Source organism: Canis lupus, chromosome 1, assembly GCF_011100685.1.
Source record: "Canis lupus familiaris isolate Mischka breed German Shepherd chromosome 1, alternate assembly UU_Cfam_GSD_1.0, whole genome shotgun sequence".
Classification (NCBI taxonomy): Eukaryota; Metazoa; Chordata; class Mammalia; order Carnivora; family Canidae; genus Canis; species Canis lupus.
The window spans coordinates 94,497,251-94,514,372 of NC_049222.1; the positions used below are offsets into that span (position 1 = coordinate 94,497,251).

At 36.8% G+C, this 17,122-nt stretch overlaps 1 protein-coding gene across 4 annotated transcripts in view; it reads left to right on the forward strand.

Annotated features, from left to right (window-relative positions):
- The window catches only part of RIC1 (RIC1 homolog, RAB6A GEF complex partner 1), a 143,605-nt gene that overhangs the window by 86,896 nt on the left and 39,587 nt on the right, over positions 1–17,122 (forward strand). For 3 of the 4 annotated variants that reach the window (XM_038527275.1, XM_038527273.1, XM_038527276.1), the window contains 4 exons: positions 5,508–5,650; positions 5,936–6,072; positions 11,018–11,109; positions 16,642–16,730. In XM_038527275.1, coding sequence (XP_038383203.1) covers positions 5,508–5,650; positions 5,936–6,072; positions 11,018–11,109; positions 16,642–16,730 — 461 coding nt within the window. The remainder of the gene's footprint in view (positions 1–5,507; positions 5,651–5,935; positions 6,073–11,017; positions 11,110–16,641; positions 16,731–17,122) is intronic. The other variant, XM_038527274.1, reaches the window with a different exon arrangement.

Sequence of the window (17,122 nt, forward strand, 5' to 3'; positions counted from 1 at the left end):
CCAGTTTTCGCAACACGTAAAGATTTTAGCGAGAAAAAGACAATAGAACAAATATAATATAAGAATATAAGCAGTTTTCATCTTCTGTATTCCAATTTAATACATTACATAATAGATCTCCATTAGAAGATTAAATAAATGACTTATATGTGTGAACAATTAGGTAACATACTATTGGGGAGGAACTCAGGATGAGGAGAACTTTACACATTGGTGGTAGGAGTGTAAATTCATACAGTGTCTTTGGAAATTGATTAATAAGTAGTGCCTTTCAGAGTTATATATACTCATGGTCTTTGTCCAGTATTTCTCCTTCTAGGAATTAATCCTACAAATAATTCAAATGACAGGCTTACAGAGTTTTTCATTGTTTATAATAACAAAAGATCAAAAACTGCCTAAATGTCCATCGTGGGGAGCTGTTGAAATAAATTTTCTTACTTAGAGGCACCTGGTGGTTCAGTGGTTGAGCGTCTGCCTTTGGCTCAGGGCCTGGTGTCCTGCGATTGAATCCCACATTGGGTTCCCTGTGAGGAGCCTGCTTCTCCCTCTCCCTAAGTCTTTGCCTCTCTGTGTCTCTCATGAATAAATAAAATCTTTAAAAAGTGTTTTTTTCTTCTACACAATGGGAACAGTATACAGCTGTAGAAATAATGAGGGAACGAGGGGGGGAGTTCAGGGGGGTGCGTTAGGGAGGGGGGGGGAGAGGGGGGAGGAGGGAGGGAGGGAGGAGGGAGGGAGGGAGGGAGGGAGGGAGGGAGAGGGAGAGAGAGAGAAGAGAGGGGGAGGGGAGGGGAGGGGGGGAGGGAGGGAGGGAGGGAGGGAGGGAGGGAGGGAGGGGAGGGAGGGAGGGAGGGAGGGAAGGGAGGGAGGGAGGGAGGGGAGGGAGGGGAGGGAGGGGAGGGAGGGGAGGGAGGGAGGGGAGGGAGGGAGGGAGGGAGGGGGAGAGGGAGGGAGGGGAGAGGAAGGGAGACGGGAGGCAGGTGGGAAGTGTGTTAATGGGGCTGAGGATGGGAGGTGAGGGAGGGTGTGAGGGATTGAGGTGGTGCTTGAGGATGAGGGATGTATGTATTGTCTGTGTGAGTCTTTGTTCATTTATTTCTTCGTTCTTTATTCTTTCTTCTTTCTTGTCTTCTATTTCTTCCTTCTTCTTTCTTCCTCGTCTTCTTTTTTCTTTCTTTTCTTTCTTTTCTTTCTTTTCTTTCTTTCTTTCAAGAGAGAAGGAGAGAAGCAGGCTGTACACCCAGTGCAGAGTCCCATATGGGGCTTGATCTCACAACCTTGAGATCATGACCTGCACCGAAATCAGGAGTTAGATGCTGAACCAACTGAGTCTCTCAGGCACTCTTTACTGGAAAAACTTCCCAATTATGTTGTTGGGTGAAAAAAGCAAGGTGTACTCTGTATAATAATGCTAGTAGTCCTTTTTAAAAGGAAGCTGTTAGCGTTAGAATATGTATTGTTCTGGAAAAATGTATAAGAGACGGCATGAGAACGGAGTGGCTAGGCCACAGATTTGGGGAAAAAGATTTTGTGGTCTTACTAAATATTGAATTATATGGATGTAGTATATGAATATATTGAACTGTATGAATATGTAAAGCCCGTGTTTTAAAGTCTTCTGATTCACAGTTCTGATAAAAGATTTTTTTCACCATTTTTTTGTTAGAATACTGTGCAGCTACTGGTGCATATCAAATAAAACTGTATGCAAGTGGCTGGCTGTTGTCTTACCTTGTGTAGTCCATCTTTTTATGTATTCTTTTCAAAGAAAAGGAATGTTGTTCTGTTGTTATTTGCTTCAATGGGATCAGGGTTAGAGAGGATTGAGTTTGAATTATGATTCCCTTGGTCAGAAGGTTACTCTTTACCTCAAATGCTATTTCAGCACAGAGATTCTTCTCCAGAGTGTAACTTGGTCCAAAAGGAATGTGGAATGTCTGTGGGCAGCACTTTGCAAGCATGGCTTTCTACCGTTACCCCCTGGCAAAGTTTATGGATCATGGGGATGGGATAGAAAAAGAGGCTTTAAAGAAAGAAATCCTGACATCTTGTACAAGTTTAACTTGTCAGGTGCTAAGTGGTTTTATTTGTTTTAGTCAGGTGCTAGTTTTTAATATACAAGTTTGGATGACTGGAACTCTCTAAGGTTTTTCTCAAAAGTTGAGAAAAATAATTGCATTTTGGAGCAGTATTCCTAACACATAATGTATACTTGTTGGAAATGTGATTGGAGTTGAGCTGTATGTGTTCTTGCATTGAGGGAGAAGATGTGATATTTGGACTTTTTATAACTGACTAATTTCCTGCTTACCACCAAAAATAGAAGTTGTATGAAGTTAGAGATAATGGTTAAACTTGGTTGTAGGCATAATATGGCAAGACTTTTGCCATCTTTTAGTTTTTGCTTGAAGAAAGAATAGGATTAATGGTGAGCATCTGATGTTTGTTATTACTTGAGGATTGAAAATCCTTAGAAGGTAAGAAGTACTAATATAATTAAAACTCTTAGTCTGTTTCTACCTAATACTGCATTATAAATACTAATAAATACCACAATTTATTCCATATCTTCCTCCAGGCACTTAAGGAAAGCCCAGTGTAGTATATAGTATTTAATGCTTATTAGACATTAGATATATCTACATATTTGAGAATTGGTAATTATGAATTCTTTATTTCCCATTAAGAGCATTTGATTAATCAGAAATACTAATCTTTCAAGATCCTACTATTATGCTTCTAAGATCCTAAATTAAGGGTGGGGGGAAGACACACCTCTGGGATATTGGTTATCTGTTAAAAAGTCCATGAAGTCAGTGATTGCAAAGGCTCTCTGAGGATATAACTTAGAGTATATTTATGTACATTTTGTGTGTATTTATTCCCAGGGGGTGATTTTCAAAATACTTAGAAACCAATGCAGCATGAAAAGATTCCAGAGAATCCTGATACCTTCTTGTGCCAAGAATTAATCCTTTAGTTTTCTGATCTTTGTGACACTGGCAGTGAGTGGGCCCACACTTGCATGGTATGGGCTGAGGCCTATTGACTAATTTATGGAAATTCTCAGTATTTTAACGAACTCACATTATCTTTGTTTTAATGAGTTTGTTTACTTTCAGTTAAATGACAAGGATCTAATTTTTTCCTGTGGATTCCTCATCATGTTTATGGTCATTACTTTAAAGTCATTACCTTTTAATTCCAACATCAGAATTGATGGAGTCTATTTGTATGGTTAGACTTTTCTCTTGACTCTGGATCACCTTTTCCTGTTTCCTCACATGTCCGGTCATTTTTTGTGCTAGCCCTGTGGGTGACAGTGTGGAGATTCTGAATTCTTTTAACTTTATCAGAAGAGAACTGAATTTTGCGTAGTAGGCAGTTAAATTACTCCAGGATGACCTTGATATTGTTCCTGTCATATGCAGTGATTCTTGTAGGGAAATAGGAACAGAGGAGGGGGAGAATATGGTCGGAAAAAACCTAGGCCGAGTCCTGCTGACTGAAAATCACTGATAAACCAGCAGCTGTTCTACCGAATTGTTTCTCTTGACATATAGCAGCAGATCTGAAACATAAAGTTTTATATTCTGTTCACTACACGCCACACAGAAATTTTACACTAAAAATATAATTTTGAAGGGGAAGAATATATAATATGTCAAAGGTGAACTTTCTATAAACTCAATTGATTACAATCAAGAGATGAAGCTGGCTAAGGGAATGTATTATTCTACTCTTTCTAATCTTTGTGGTAGGGAAGAAAACACAGTCCTTGGAGAATGAGTCATTGAATACAGCTTTTAAAGGATTGAAGGTTTACTTTAAGAAGTAAAACATTAAAAACGTTTCCACTGCCATTATAAATTAAAATATTTCTGAAATACAGTCTTAAGTATGAAAGAAAACTTAAGAGTATATAGTATACATTATAGACACATCACACTTTTCTAATTTTTTTTTTTTTTTTTTTTTTTTTATGATAGTCACACAGAGAGAGAGAGAGGCAGAGACATAGGCAGAGGGAGAAGCAGGCTCCATACACTGGGAGCCCGACGTGGGATTCGATCCCGGGTCTCCAGGATCGCGCCCTGGGCCAAAGGCAGGCGCCAAACCGCTGCGCCACCCAGGGATCCCACATCACACTTTTCATTCTCTCTTGCACTTGATACTCTTTTTTTTTTTATGTTTTAAAGATTTTATTTATTTGAGAGAGACCGTTGAGAAGCACAAGCAGAGGGAGGTACAGAGGGAGAAGCAGACTCCCCTCTGAGCAGGGAGCGGCATGCCATCCCAGATACACCTTCCAAGGACCTCGAGATCATGACCTGATCATGATGCTGATCATCATGCTGAAGGCAGATGATTAACTGACTGAGCCACCCAGGCACCCCTAGCATTTGACAATTTTCTTAAATTTTTTCTTTCTTTCTTAAATCCATCTGACAACCTTGGCTTTCTTGATAGAGTAGTTTCCACTGGTTCCCATAGTTCTCCTTTTCTTTCTCTGTGCCAGTACCTTTGCACTGTCATTCATGTATTCTCCTTTCCTCTTTTCTTTTCTTCCTTCTTCCACCTCCCACAAACATTTAGTGCCAGATATAACCTAGCACTAGTGCCTTAGGGGCTAGGTGTCTAAGAGTAAGCAAAGTGAGCATTTATTTGCCATTAGCTAAGTAAATGTTAAATCTCTTTGTAAATAAATGCTGAGATCATATTCCATAATTAATTCTTGTGTCAACTGAGTGGTCTTCTGAAGGGAGAAACTATTTTTTCACCTCAGAATCTCCAGCACAGAGCATAGCATCTGTCATAGAGCATGGGCTTTATAAATGCTTGTTGTGGGAATGAACAACATGAGGCTCAATGATGCTGTAGAAATATTGAGGTCCATAACTGTGCACACCAGTAAAATAGTCTCTAATCAAATGAAGTTCTTTGAATTTAAATTAACTAAATTTAAGAATTCAGTTCTTTTGTCCCACTAGCCACATTTCAGGTGTTCAGTCCCCATATATGGCTGCTGGTTTCCATGTTTGATAGCACAGATACAGAGCATTTTCATCACTGGGGGAGGTTCATATTGGCCATGGCTAGAGGATTATTACCTCTGTGCTTTATATGGCTCCAGACTGTCAACCTGTCATAAGTTGTTCTTTTTATGGTTTCTTTGCCTTTTTTCTTTTTTGTCAGCTTTCATTTGTCCTTCCATCATTGAATTTGCTGTTTCAGTATTTCTAGTTTTTTAATCTGGTTGATCAGGTTTGTGACAATGGCTACCTGAAGTCTTTTATTTTTTCCAGAATTTCTGATTCTGGATTAAATTAAACATAGGTGAACCAACTTAATATAGCCAAGTTGTAGATGACTGACAATTTTGTAAGTTGGTTCATGATCCTCTCTGTATGAATATTCTCCAAAGCAATTATATTCATACTCATTGCTTTCCCAGTCTGCTCTATTAATAGGTAATTGGTTCTAAATTGGTTATTTCTTTACAGTTTGCAGTCCGTGCTGGAAGATCTCCTCGTTGCTACTTCTGATGGACTTCTTCATCTTATTCACTGGGAAGGAATGACAAATGGAAGGAAAGCTATTAATCTTTGCACAGTACCTTTTTCAGTAGATCTGCAGTCATCTAGAGGTAGTTACATCTTCTGCACAGGGTAGAACCAATGTTTAATATTTGACACAATCTGTTTAGATATTTGCTATGGATGAACATTGATTTTTCTACTTTGGAATTCATTATGTAAGGGGAATGTATGTGTGTGTGTGTGTGTGTGTAGAAAGGAATGGTTTCATTGTTTGGTGGTATTAGGTCATTAGTTTTGTCCTTTACTGTTCTTAAGGGGTTTACAAACAATCAATGTAAGGTCATTATTTACTGTATTTATATTTATATTTCATGTACTTCTGTTTCCATCAGCAGGTTCATTCCTGGGTTTTGCAGATGTGCACATCAGAGACATGGAGTACTGTGCTACACTCGATGGGTTTGCTGTTGTGTTCAATGATGGTAAAATTGGATTTATTACACCAGTGTCGAGTAGATTTACAGCAGAGGTATGACTTTTACTTTGGAATGCTTATTTTCTTTATTTTACATTTATTAATTTTAGTTTTTGTTGTTAAATTCCTCCCCCACTTTCCTTATTTAAGATTTTAGAGTTATTATTAACAACTTTTAAAAATCAACATGTATAATACTTAAAAATAATATACGTAGACAATTCTATTAGATATGTTGAAGAAAAATGATAATTCCTTCCCTATTCCTGCTCTCTTCACACCCAGTTTCCATTCTTGGAGGCAACCACTTTTTTTTTTTTTTTTTTTTAACTATTATTTTGCTACTTATCTCCATTACTCTTGTGTGTTTTCTTTAATTTTTAATTTTTAGGCTATTTATTAGTTCCCACTGTGGGAAAAGACCATTTGCTTCCCTGTTCCTACCACATTCATATATTCTTCCCATCTTCATAGTATAATTATTGTGATTTTGAGTAATTACTATTCATTGTTTATATTGTTATCACTGTACAAACCCTGTTAGTACCTGAGCCATGTGATATGTTTTATTTTTTCTTTCCTGAACATTTCCCCTCTCACTGAGAATTAATAATTGTTTGTTCTTTATATTTGTTTATTTTTTACATACTTACCACTAATTCAACCCCATACTGTGTGCTGTTTGTGTAAATATCCTCTCAGTTCTTTTAGACGTTCATTAGACGTTCTATTTGTTTCATCTACTTGAAATTTCTCTTGGAACCTCTGGCTTGCTGCAAACTGGACTGCTTTAACACCATTATACTTCTGCATTTTTATCTTCTATCATCCTGAGAATTTCCTTTGTTCCTTTATTTGTATGAGATCTTTTCATAGTTAATGGTTAATTAATGTATGATTAGTTAATATGTGAATTTGGTTGCTGTGACAGAGATCCAAAGTTAAAATTTGGATTCACTGAAAGCTCTGTGGATTTTGGTGGGTTTGTTTGACCCTAATCTAATCGTCAGCATTGGTTGAGCTCACTGGATTGTTTCCTTTCCTCCCCTCTCTGTATCCAGTGTTCATTGGAAGAAAGTCCTACAGTTCTTTCCAGAGAATATAAACATGACTGGCCCAGTATTCTGGGTTTTAAGTTATGGAAGCATTAAATTAGAAGGTCCAAATTCACTTATCCATGTTCTCAGTGTGACCCAGAGACATCAGGGTTTTTTATTTTGTTTTTCTCCAAAGAAAAATCTCCAGTGTTGGAATGAAAGAGGGTATTTCTTAGCTGCTCATATTGAGACGGTACTATGGGAACACCCAGATGATGCTTAAACAGGCTTTAAAAGACTAAAAGTCCTACTGCTTTTAGTTCACCCTTTCTGAGAAATCTCAATCTCCAAGCCTTTTTGCACCGTACAGTATAAATTTAGCTATTTCTTAGTGTTCTTTATTATTATTATTTTTATTTTTTAAAGATTTTATTTATTTATTCATGAGAGAGAGAGATAGAGAGAGAGAGAGAGAGGCAGAGACACAGGCAAAGGGAAGCAGGCTCCATTCAAGAAGCCCGAAGTGGGACTCAATCCCAAGTCTCCAGGATCACACCCTGGGCTGAAGGCGACGCTAAACCACTGAGCCACAAGATTGCCCTCTTTGTGTTCTTTAATGCAAGTTTAGGATGCTACTTATCCATATACTTCCTACCTTTTTTTTTTTTTTTAACTTCCTACCTTTTAAAATATTCTAAAAAAAAAAAAAAGATATTCTGATACTACCTCTTCTCCCTTTTGTTGTCCTTGTCAGTTTATGCTTTTGAAGAAATTATTTCTGTTATAAAAGTTGGGATTTTAAGAGAGAAGCTAAGTATTTATATTCAGTCTATTCTCTTTAACTGGAAACATTTTAAAAATTTAAAAATTTATTTATTAGAGAGAGAGAGCGCACACAATCAGGGGGAGCAGCAGAGAGAGAGGTAGAAGCAGACTCCCCACTGAACAGGGAGCCTGATGCAGGGCTGAATCCCAGGACCCCGAGATCATGACCTGAGCCAAAGGCTGACACCCAGGTACCCCAAGATTTTTTAAGGGCATATTGTTTTCTTTCTTTTTTTTTTTTCTTTAAAGATTTTATTTATTCATGAGAGACACAGAGAGAGAGAGAGAGGGGTGGGGGGCAGAGACACAGGCAGAGGGAGAAGCAGGCTCCATGCAGGGAGCCCGACATGGGACTCGATCCCGGGTCGCCAGGATCAGGCCCTGGGCTGAAGGCGGCGCTAAACCGATGAGCCACCCGGGCTGCCCGGGCATATTGTTTTCTATGTATAGAGTCAGCTTTAGTATTCCTAAAACTGTTTTCCATTATTCACATAGTAAAGTACTAAATAATGCATTTGTGGTAATATGTCAATATATAAGAATACAATTGAGTTTTTGAAGTATTTAATTTTTTACATAGTAAAAAAAATAATAAAAAAAATTTTTTACATAGTAATTTGTAATTATGCTTGGGATTTAAATGTTTTTGTTGAAAACAAAAATCCTAGAGCTGAAAAAGTGACTCCTTTCTAAGTATCAGCTTTTATCATTTTTATTAGGCTTTGGTTAAAGAAACTTTCCAGTAAATTAAGAATTTAGAAAAAAATGAAAAGCAAATGGACATTATTAAATAAGTTAGAAAATACAAATTAGAAGTAAAGAATACATATGTATATTACTGGCAATTGGGAGATACACTTAATGACATATTTATATTAGGTACTACTTAAGTGCTTTGTAAAAATTCTTTTTGGCATTTTTGAGGCATTTAACAGATATATTAAAATATGTCAGATTATACCACTCCCCTGCTCAAAGCCCTTCAATAGGACTAGATAATTAGGACAAAACCTGCTGAAGACAACTAGAAAAGCTGGAGAAAAACATTTTTTAATGTACCTGAAGGCTTTGGAGAGCTAACAATACCGCAAAGAATCCCCAGGCAAGGGAGGCAGAGGCTTGCATGCACAGCAAGGCTGTATGTGGTGACTTGCCTCGGTCTCACAGATGTGCTGAGTGAAAGCAGCTAGACACAAAAGGATATGTGCTATGATTTTATTTTATGTAAAATTAAAAATAACATAGGCTGTTCTAAATTAGAATTTATATGGATGCATGTTCTTAAGTAGTATTGGTCTAAAGGAAAAGAAGGAAGTGATTACCATTTAAGTGTAGATGTTGGTTACTTCTGTGGTAGGTAAGGGTATATTGGTCAGGAGAGACACGGTTAGATACTGATAATTCTTGGCCTACGTGCTAGCTAATTCCACAGTGTTTACTTTGTGATATTATTGAGATGTACAATCTTGTAATTATGTATTGTTCTTTAATGTGTTACAATTCATAATGGAAAAATTCTAAAAAATTAAAGATCCTCCAGTGACTATGTATAAATTAGGGAAAAAGCCAAAAAGGTTTTATAGTGGCTTTCAAAGCCCTGTAAATTTAACCTCCTTTTACATCTGTTACCTCATCTACTACTTCTTTCCTCATTCCAATCCACTCCATCTGCATAGGCTTCTTTGATGTACTTGAACATGCCAAAAATGCTACTCCATTGGGGCCTTTGTACTTGGTATATCTCCTTGAGTTCGTTCCTCAAAATGCATTTGCATTTGGGGAAAACTTATTGACTATTCTATCCTCCCATACGATCTGTTTTCTATAATTGTTTTATTATTTTTTTCTACAGTATTCACCAATCTCCAATATACTATTTTTTTTTTTTTTAACTTAACAACCTCCTAACAAATATAAGGCAAGAATTTTGGTGTTTTTGAATACCTGCCACATCCTCCACACCTAGAACAGTGCTAGGTGAATAGTGGGCACCTGGAAAATACTTGTTACAGAAATCAGTTAATTAATTTCAGTCTAAGCAGTGGTCCAAAGAAATAATGCTCAGTGCTATCTTTACCTTTTTTGGTCATCTAAAATAGTGTTTTTTTATTATAATTGAAAAATACCAAAAAAAAAAAAAAAAAGGGAAGCAGATATGCCATGTTTAGATAATTGATTATATAGCTCATTTAAATGGGAATTAAATAAAATCTATAGTATTATATTTTAAACAGAGCTGTTATTTATATTGGATCTTCTAGAGTGTTTACTGTTAGGATCATCCAAAAATAAAGTGCTGTATTGTATAGTGTGCTGTGTTGTTGTGCTTATTAAACTAATAATCATAATGACCTTTGCCTTAAAATTTATAATCTAAGACATCCTTGATTTGAAAGGTAAAAACAAACAATGGAGCCGAATAGCATAGAAGCTTAATAATAATGTATTCATTTATTGAATGCTTAACTTTTTGAATGTTAGTCATTGTATCAAATAGTTTACATGTATGTATGTTCTCATTTACTCTGCAAAACACTCTTAAGAGGTAAGAACTTATGAAAACAAAACTAAAGCTTGGAGAGGTCAGATCATTATTTTAGCAAGTGAATAGTAGACCTGAGATGTTAGGCTGCCAGGCACTATCCTGTGAATCTTAGTAGGTTATATACCATACTGTAAAATAAAGGAATAATAGAGAATAGTAAGCACTTGACAATCACAAACCACTTTTAAAGGATAGATGAAATAAAATTTGCTGTTTTCTACAATTGAGCAGTTAAACACAATGTGGGGGGTGATGGGAATAATATTAGTGAGCAAGTTAGATTCAGTTCCTGCTGTCAGGATGTTTATATCCTAATAGGAAAGTCATCTTCATTTAGTTAGGTTTGCAGATAGTCCATTTTTTAGTGTTTTACAAGTAGATAAATTAGCTCTAGACTGAGCTCATTTGAGAATATTTATTGAACTAATTAATGAAATTGCTATTCAGATGGTAGTCCCGATAGAATATTTTCTTAGCCAGATGAAACCAAAGAAAGCCTTACAAAACTGTATGTTTATTGAAAGAGAATTATACTGATTACAGTGTATTTAGACAGCACTTTTAAAACCTTCATTATTTTTCTTTATTATAGCAGCTTCATGGAGTTTGGCCACAAGATGTTGTTGATGGAACTTGTGTAGCAGTAAATAACAAGTATCGACTCATGGCATTTGGTTGTGCAAGGTAATTGATAGAGACTTCTTTAAGAGTCATTGTCAAAAATAATGGGTTTTTTTGTGTGCTTTTTTTCCAATATATTTTTTTAAACAAAAAATGGTCTAAACATACTTGTAAACTTTGTCATGCCTATCACAATATAGGAGTCAGCCTTAATATAAAATCTAAAAGCGGGACACCTGAGTGGCTCAGTGGTTGAGTGTCTGCCTTTGGCACAGGGCATGGTCCTGGAGTCCCAAGATTGGGTCCTGCTTTGTGCTCCCATCAGGGAACCTGCTTCTTCCTCTGCCTATGTCTCTGCCTCTCTCTTTGTGTCTCTCATGAATAAATACAATCTTTAAAATCTGAAAGCATTTTATTAGGTTGAAGCAAAACAGATCTAAAGGGCAGATTTAGGATATTAAGTGTTTTAATTTGTAAAGGTGAGCTTTTCTTTAGTGATTGGAACTTGTAATTTAAGTTATAAATTAAAAAGATTAAATCAGCCAAAATTTAGGTTCTTTATTATTTAAAAGAGGATCAGGGAAGATATTTTTCTTTTTTTAAAAAAATAATCCTTTCCTTTGGCTAGTATCCAAAATCTATAAAGAACTGAGTCAAACTGAACACTCCAAAAATCCGGTTAAGATGGGGCACTTGGGTGGCTTAGTGGTTGAGCATCTGCTTTCGGCTCAGGGCGTGATCCTGGGGTCTGGGATCAAGTTCCGCATCAGGCTCTTTTGGGGAGCTTGCTTCTCCCCCTGCCTATGTCTCTGCCTCTCTCTCTTTCTCATGAATAAATAAAATCTTAAAAAAAAAAATCCAGTTAAGAAATGGGCAGAAGACATGAGCAGACTTTTCTCCAAAGAAGACATACAGATGACAACAGTCACATGAAAATGCTCAACATAACTCATCATCAGGGAAATACAAATCGAAACCACAATGAGATACCACCTTACACCAGTCAGAATGTCTAACATTAACAACTCAGGAAACAATAGATGTTGGCTAAGATGTGGAGAAAGGGGAACCCTTCTATAGTGTTGGTGGGAATGCAAACTGGTGCAGCAACTCTGGAAAATAGTATGGAGGTTCCCCAAAAAGTTAAAAATAGAACTATCCTGTGACCCAGCAGTTGTACTACTAGATACTTATCCAAAGGATACAAAAATGCTAACTTGACCTGCACCTTAATGTTCATAGCCAAAACATGGAAAGAACCCAAATATCCATCCACTGATAAACAGATAAAGATGTGTGTAATGGACTATTTATATATATTGGAGTGTGTGTGTGTATGTGTGTAGAATGGAATACTAGTCATTGAAAATAATGAAATCTTGAAAAGAATGAAATGATGTGGATGGAACTAGATGGTATTATGCTAAGCAAAATTAAGTCAGTCAGAAAGACAAATACCATGTGATATCTTTTTTTTTTTTAAGATTTTATTCATTTATTTGAGAAAGAGCACAAGTGGTGGCGGGGGGAGAGGGAGAAGCAGACTCACTGCTGAGCAGGGAGCCCAACAGGGCCTGGATCCCAGGATCCTGGGACCATGACTTGAGCTGAAGTCAGATACTTAACTGACAGTTACCCAGGTGTCCCAACAAATACCATATGATCTCTCTCATTAGTGGAATTTAAGAAACAAAACAGATGAACATAGGGGAGGAAAGAGATTGATAAGAGATTCTTAACAATAGGGAACAAACTGAGGGTCACTGGAGGGCATGGGGGGAGGGTAGGGTAACTGGGTGATAGCATTAAGGAGGGCATTTGATATGATGAGCACTGGGTGTTATATGCAACTGATAAATTGTTGAACACTACATCTGAAACTATAAGGATGTATTATGTTTGACTAATTGAATTTAAATTTTAAAAAATGAAAAAAACCCTCCATACTTAAAGGAAAGTGTATGGGTCCAAATACTCAGTTTTACAAATATTTATAATACAAACACCTCTGTTCATAACTGGGTCAAGAACTAGAATGTTGTGAGCTGATAAAAGTTTCAGCCCCACTACTTCCTAAATGACAACTCTTACCTCCTCAGCACACTTACAGGTAACCACTGTTCTGTCTTTGTGATGATCATTTACTTATCTTTATGGTTTTACCACATATGCATGCGCTCCTAAAGAGCATAATTTACTTTTACCTGATTTTGAACTTTATAGAAGTTCATGTTTATGAACTTCATATTCTAACTATGTTTTGGGTCTAGCTTCTTTCAGTCAGCATTGTGAAATTCACCCATGCTGTTTGCCAGTAGCAAAAATTATTTTTTGATTGATTTATGGTGTTCCAGCGTATGAATGTATCATAATTTATCTGTTTTGCTATTAATGGCTATTTACATTGTTTACTGGTTTTCAAAAAGAGGATATTTTCTTAGATAATAATTCAATATTTTTGTCATACGACAGAATTAATGATAGACCCCCAAATAAGATCTAATTCTCAATCTATATTCAAATTAACCCTGTTGTCACCAAAATTTTTTTTATAGCTCCTTGTTTGCTTGTTTGAACCAGAGTCAGTCAAAATCAATGATTTGTATTCGGTTATTGTTTCCCTGTCATCCTCTTTTGCCTGTAACAACCCATACACCTTTTTTCTTATTTCTGTGACATTAACTTTTTAAGAGTCCAGGTTGGTTATTTATAAAATGTCCTGCTTTCTAAATATGTCTTGTTGTTTCTGCATAATGGCTTTTTTTGAAGTTTTTTTCTCCTTTTTTTTAAAAAAGATTTTATGAGAGAGAGAGAGAGAGAGAGAGAGAGAGAGAGGCAGGCAGAGACACAGGCAGAGAGAGAAGCAGGCTCCATGCAGGGAGCCTGACATGGGACTCGATCTTGGGTCTCCAGGATCATGCCTCGGGCTGAAGGCGGCGTTAAACCGCTGAGCCACCTGGGCTGCCCTTCATAATGGCTTTTAGTTAGTTCCTCTAAACCTGTCATGATTGGAACCTTGAAGCGTGTTCTTGTTGAGCTAGTCCAGTTAGATGATGAGGAAGTTCACACAGGAACATTGGACAGGAGCAGTGGCAGGTGCACAGTACCGTGCTGCCTGCAGTCAGGGTAGCACCCGCAGGCCTACCAAGGCCAAGTAGTAGAACCCATGAGAGGCCCTTCCCCAGGACAGTGAAGGTAGAATCTTGGCCTCCGGCCTCTGTCTTCTTACTTCTCATCAGTTGGGAGGGTGCCAGCCTTTTTTTTTTTTTTTTTTTTTTTTTTTTTTTTTGTGACCATGAGTTGGGGTGGAAGTTTGTGATTGTAGCTATGTGACCTAACAGACTAGTGGCTTCTAGCTCTGATCTTCCAGCCCTTAACAGAATTAATTGCTCTGAACACTAAACTATAGCTGGTATCCTTTGAGTAGGAAGGTAACTTTCTTCTAGGATGCCAGTTTGCAAGGGGATCAATTCTACAACCTAATTCTTACCTTTATGTTTAAAGGTTTGACCAAATGCTGGTTAAACTTTTTTTTTTTTTTTTTTTTTTTGGTTAAACATTTTTTATCATATGTAATGTACTTGCAATGGCACCGTATAGCACTAATGTTAAGTTGTCCTGGTACGAGTGATATTAAATTTAGTCACTTGTGATTATAACTATATCTCTTACAGAGATATGTTTTTGCTTTGAGGTTAGTGAGTAGTGTCTTATGCATGAAGAAACATTTTTTCCTGTAATGGGTTAATGGGAAATGGAAATAAAAATAATTTGAACAATTTAGGCAGTAGAGAATACATGAAAGGTTAGTTGTCAGTCTTTTTTAAGTATTGACTTAGCACCAGTTTCTTGTATTAAAAATATTTGGACTCTCCTCACTGACTTGTTTAGAGCTCAGCAACCCAGAGTTACCACTTGACAGTTGTCAGGTGCAAAGCAAAAACAAGTAAATACCTGCTAGCTACTTAGCTACTTAGGGCTGTCTTTCAGCAAAGTGTCTAATTGGGCAGGTAGTCTGGAAAGATACCTATTCCCAGGCATTTGACTTCTGACTGAGATGGAATTAACATCAATGTTCTCACTCCCATGTGGGAGGAAAATGGACAAAAATATGAAACAGTATGACAATATGAGTTCAAGACCTAGAACATTAGGCAGCAGAGGACACTGGTCCCTTGAAAGATGAGAAATAAAACTTTGCAGATGCCTCAGCTTTAATTACTTTGAGAGAGTTTCCAGGCTGTAGCACAAGGCCGGGGAGACAGAGCCTGGGAGATTGCCTGAGTTGAGTTACAGGGAAGTGAAAATCTGGGGAGACCTAAGCAGCTGGGTCTCAGGATGATACATGAAGGATGACAGGTGGATAGGGAGTTCCAGAGAGCTTGGAGAGGGTCTCTTTTGTATTAAATAAGGGAGATTAAAGATCCAAATCAAACATTGCAGAAGAAAAGAATAATGATTTGGAAACATAGGAAGATAATTTATTCAGAATGAAAGAGAAGAAAAATATTTAAAAACGCAGCATTAGTGAGCTGTGGGATAACTTCACATGGCCTGTTAGTTTGGGTGTTTTATTGAGCCTCAGCCCTGATCCTTCAGAAGAGCAGACCTGGTTGCATATGGGTCAGAACTGCTGTGGGAAAACTGTCTGGCTTCCCCCACAAAGGAGTGCATATAACTGCCAGAACATTCTGGCGGTGATGAACCCGTATCATCCTCATGTGTGCAAAAGCAGCCGTAGGTTTAACAGTAGTTTAAAAATAACATTTGTGTTAAATTTTCAATCTGAAAAGAATTCCATAAGCAAAACTTTTTTTTATGATCATTATAGGTCAATTTTGAAATGTAGCTTAGAAGTAATATTACAAAGTTTTGGTTTCTGGCCGTTCATAAATTTGGTCTTTGTAAAGATTTCTTAAATGAAATCATTATATATACAGTATACACAAAATAGCATGTATCATGTGTGTAGATATAAAAATTATATAGGACATAAAAAAATAATAAGATGAAAATCTGTATAAAATACTATCCGGCATGAGAGATAGCACATTACCAGGGCAGATGCCTCTCCCTGCTTCCACTTCTTCTTAAATATCCCCCATTCTCCACCAGAGATGATGTCCCCATTAGCTCTTTGTTGCGTTTTTACTACAAATGTATCTACTATGTTTTGACTGAATAGAAACAGAATTATACTACATATATGCATATTGGCTGTCTATTTTAGTGCATGTGACTAAAGTCAAGTTAGTGCTATATGCTAGACTACTATGTGATTATACCACAGTTTATGCTTACTTTCTCTTGCTGGACATTCGTGTTGCTTCAATTTTTTGAATTTATGCACAATATTATACTGAACATTGTGCATGCGTCTTGATACAAAGACAAGGATATCTATGGGATATATTTAGTGGAAAATTTTACTGGATTACAAATATGCATTTGTTCAGATTTATGAGACTGCAAATTACTTACAAAATGGTTTGGGTTTACGTTACGCTTTTACCAGCAGAACATAACCATTCCATAATGATGCTTTTTGTATTTGTATTTGTCTCTTTTCATTAAAAGCTTGTTTGTTTTTCACAGTGGTACTGTACAGGTTTATACAATAGATAACACCACTGGAGCTATGCTGCTGTCTCATAAACTAGAGCTAACAGCAAAACAATATCCTGGTGAGTTCTTTTTTTCCTTCTTATTTGTAATTTTTTAATGTACAGGTAATGATATGTGTAGCAACTGTGGATTTTCAATGATGCATGCTATAAGTCAAATACTGTTAAAACATATAGTGGTACTTTGTGTGGCCCAGGGATTTCTGTGTACCTAGAGGGGCTCCTGAGGATGCTCCTTTTATTGTTATTGTTTGGTTTAGTCCTCTGTGTCTTTGCATAGTTTTAGCCTTTATAGTCTTTGGACTTTGCTCTAGTTTCTTAGCTGACTTCATTGCCTTTGCTATTTTGCCTTCCAATTCAGCTTATCCATTCAGCAAATACTTATCAAATACCTGCTATAGGACAGACTCTATTCTAAATGGGGAATACAGAGCAGTAAAAAAAACAGTGTC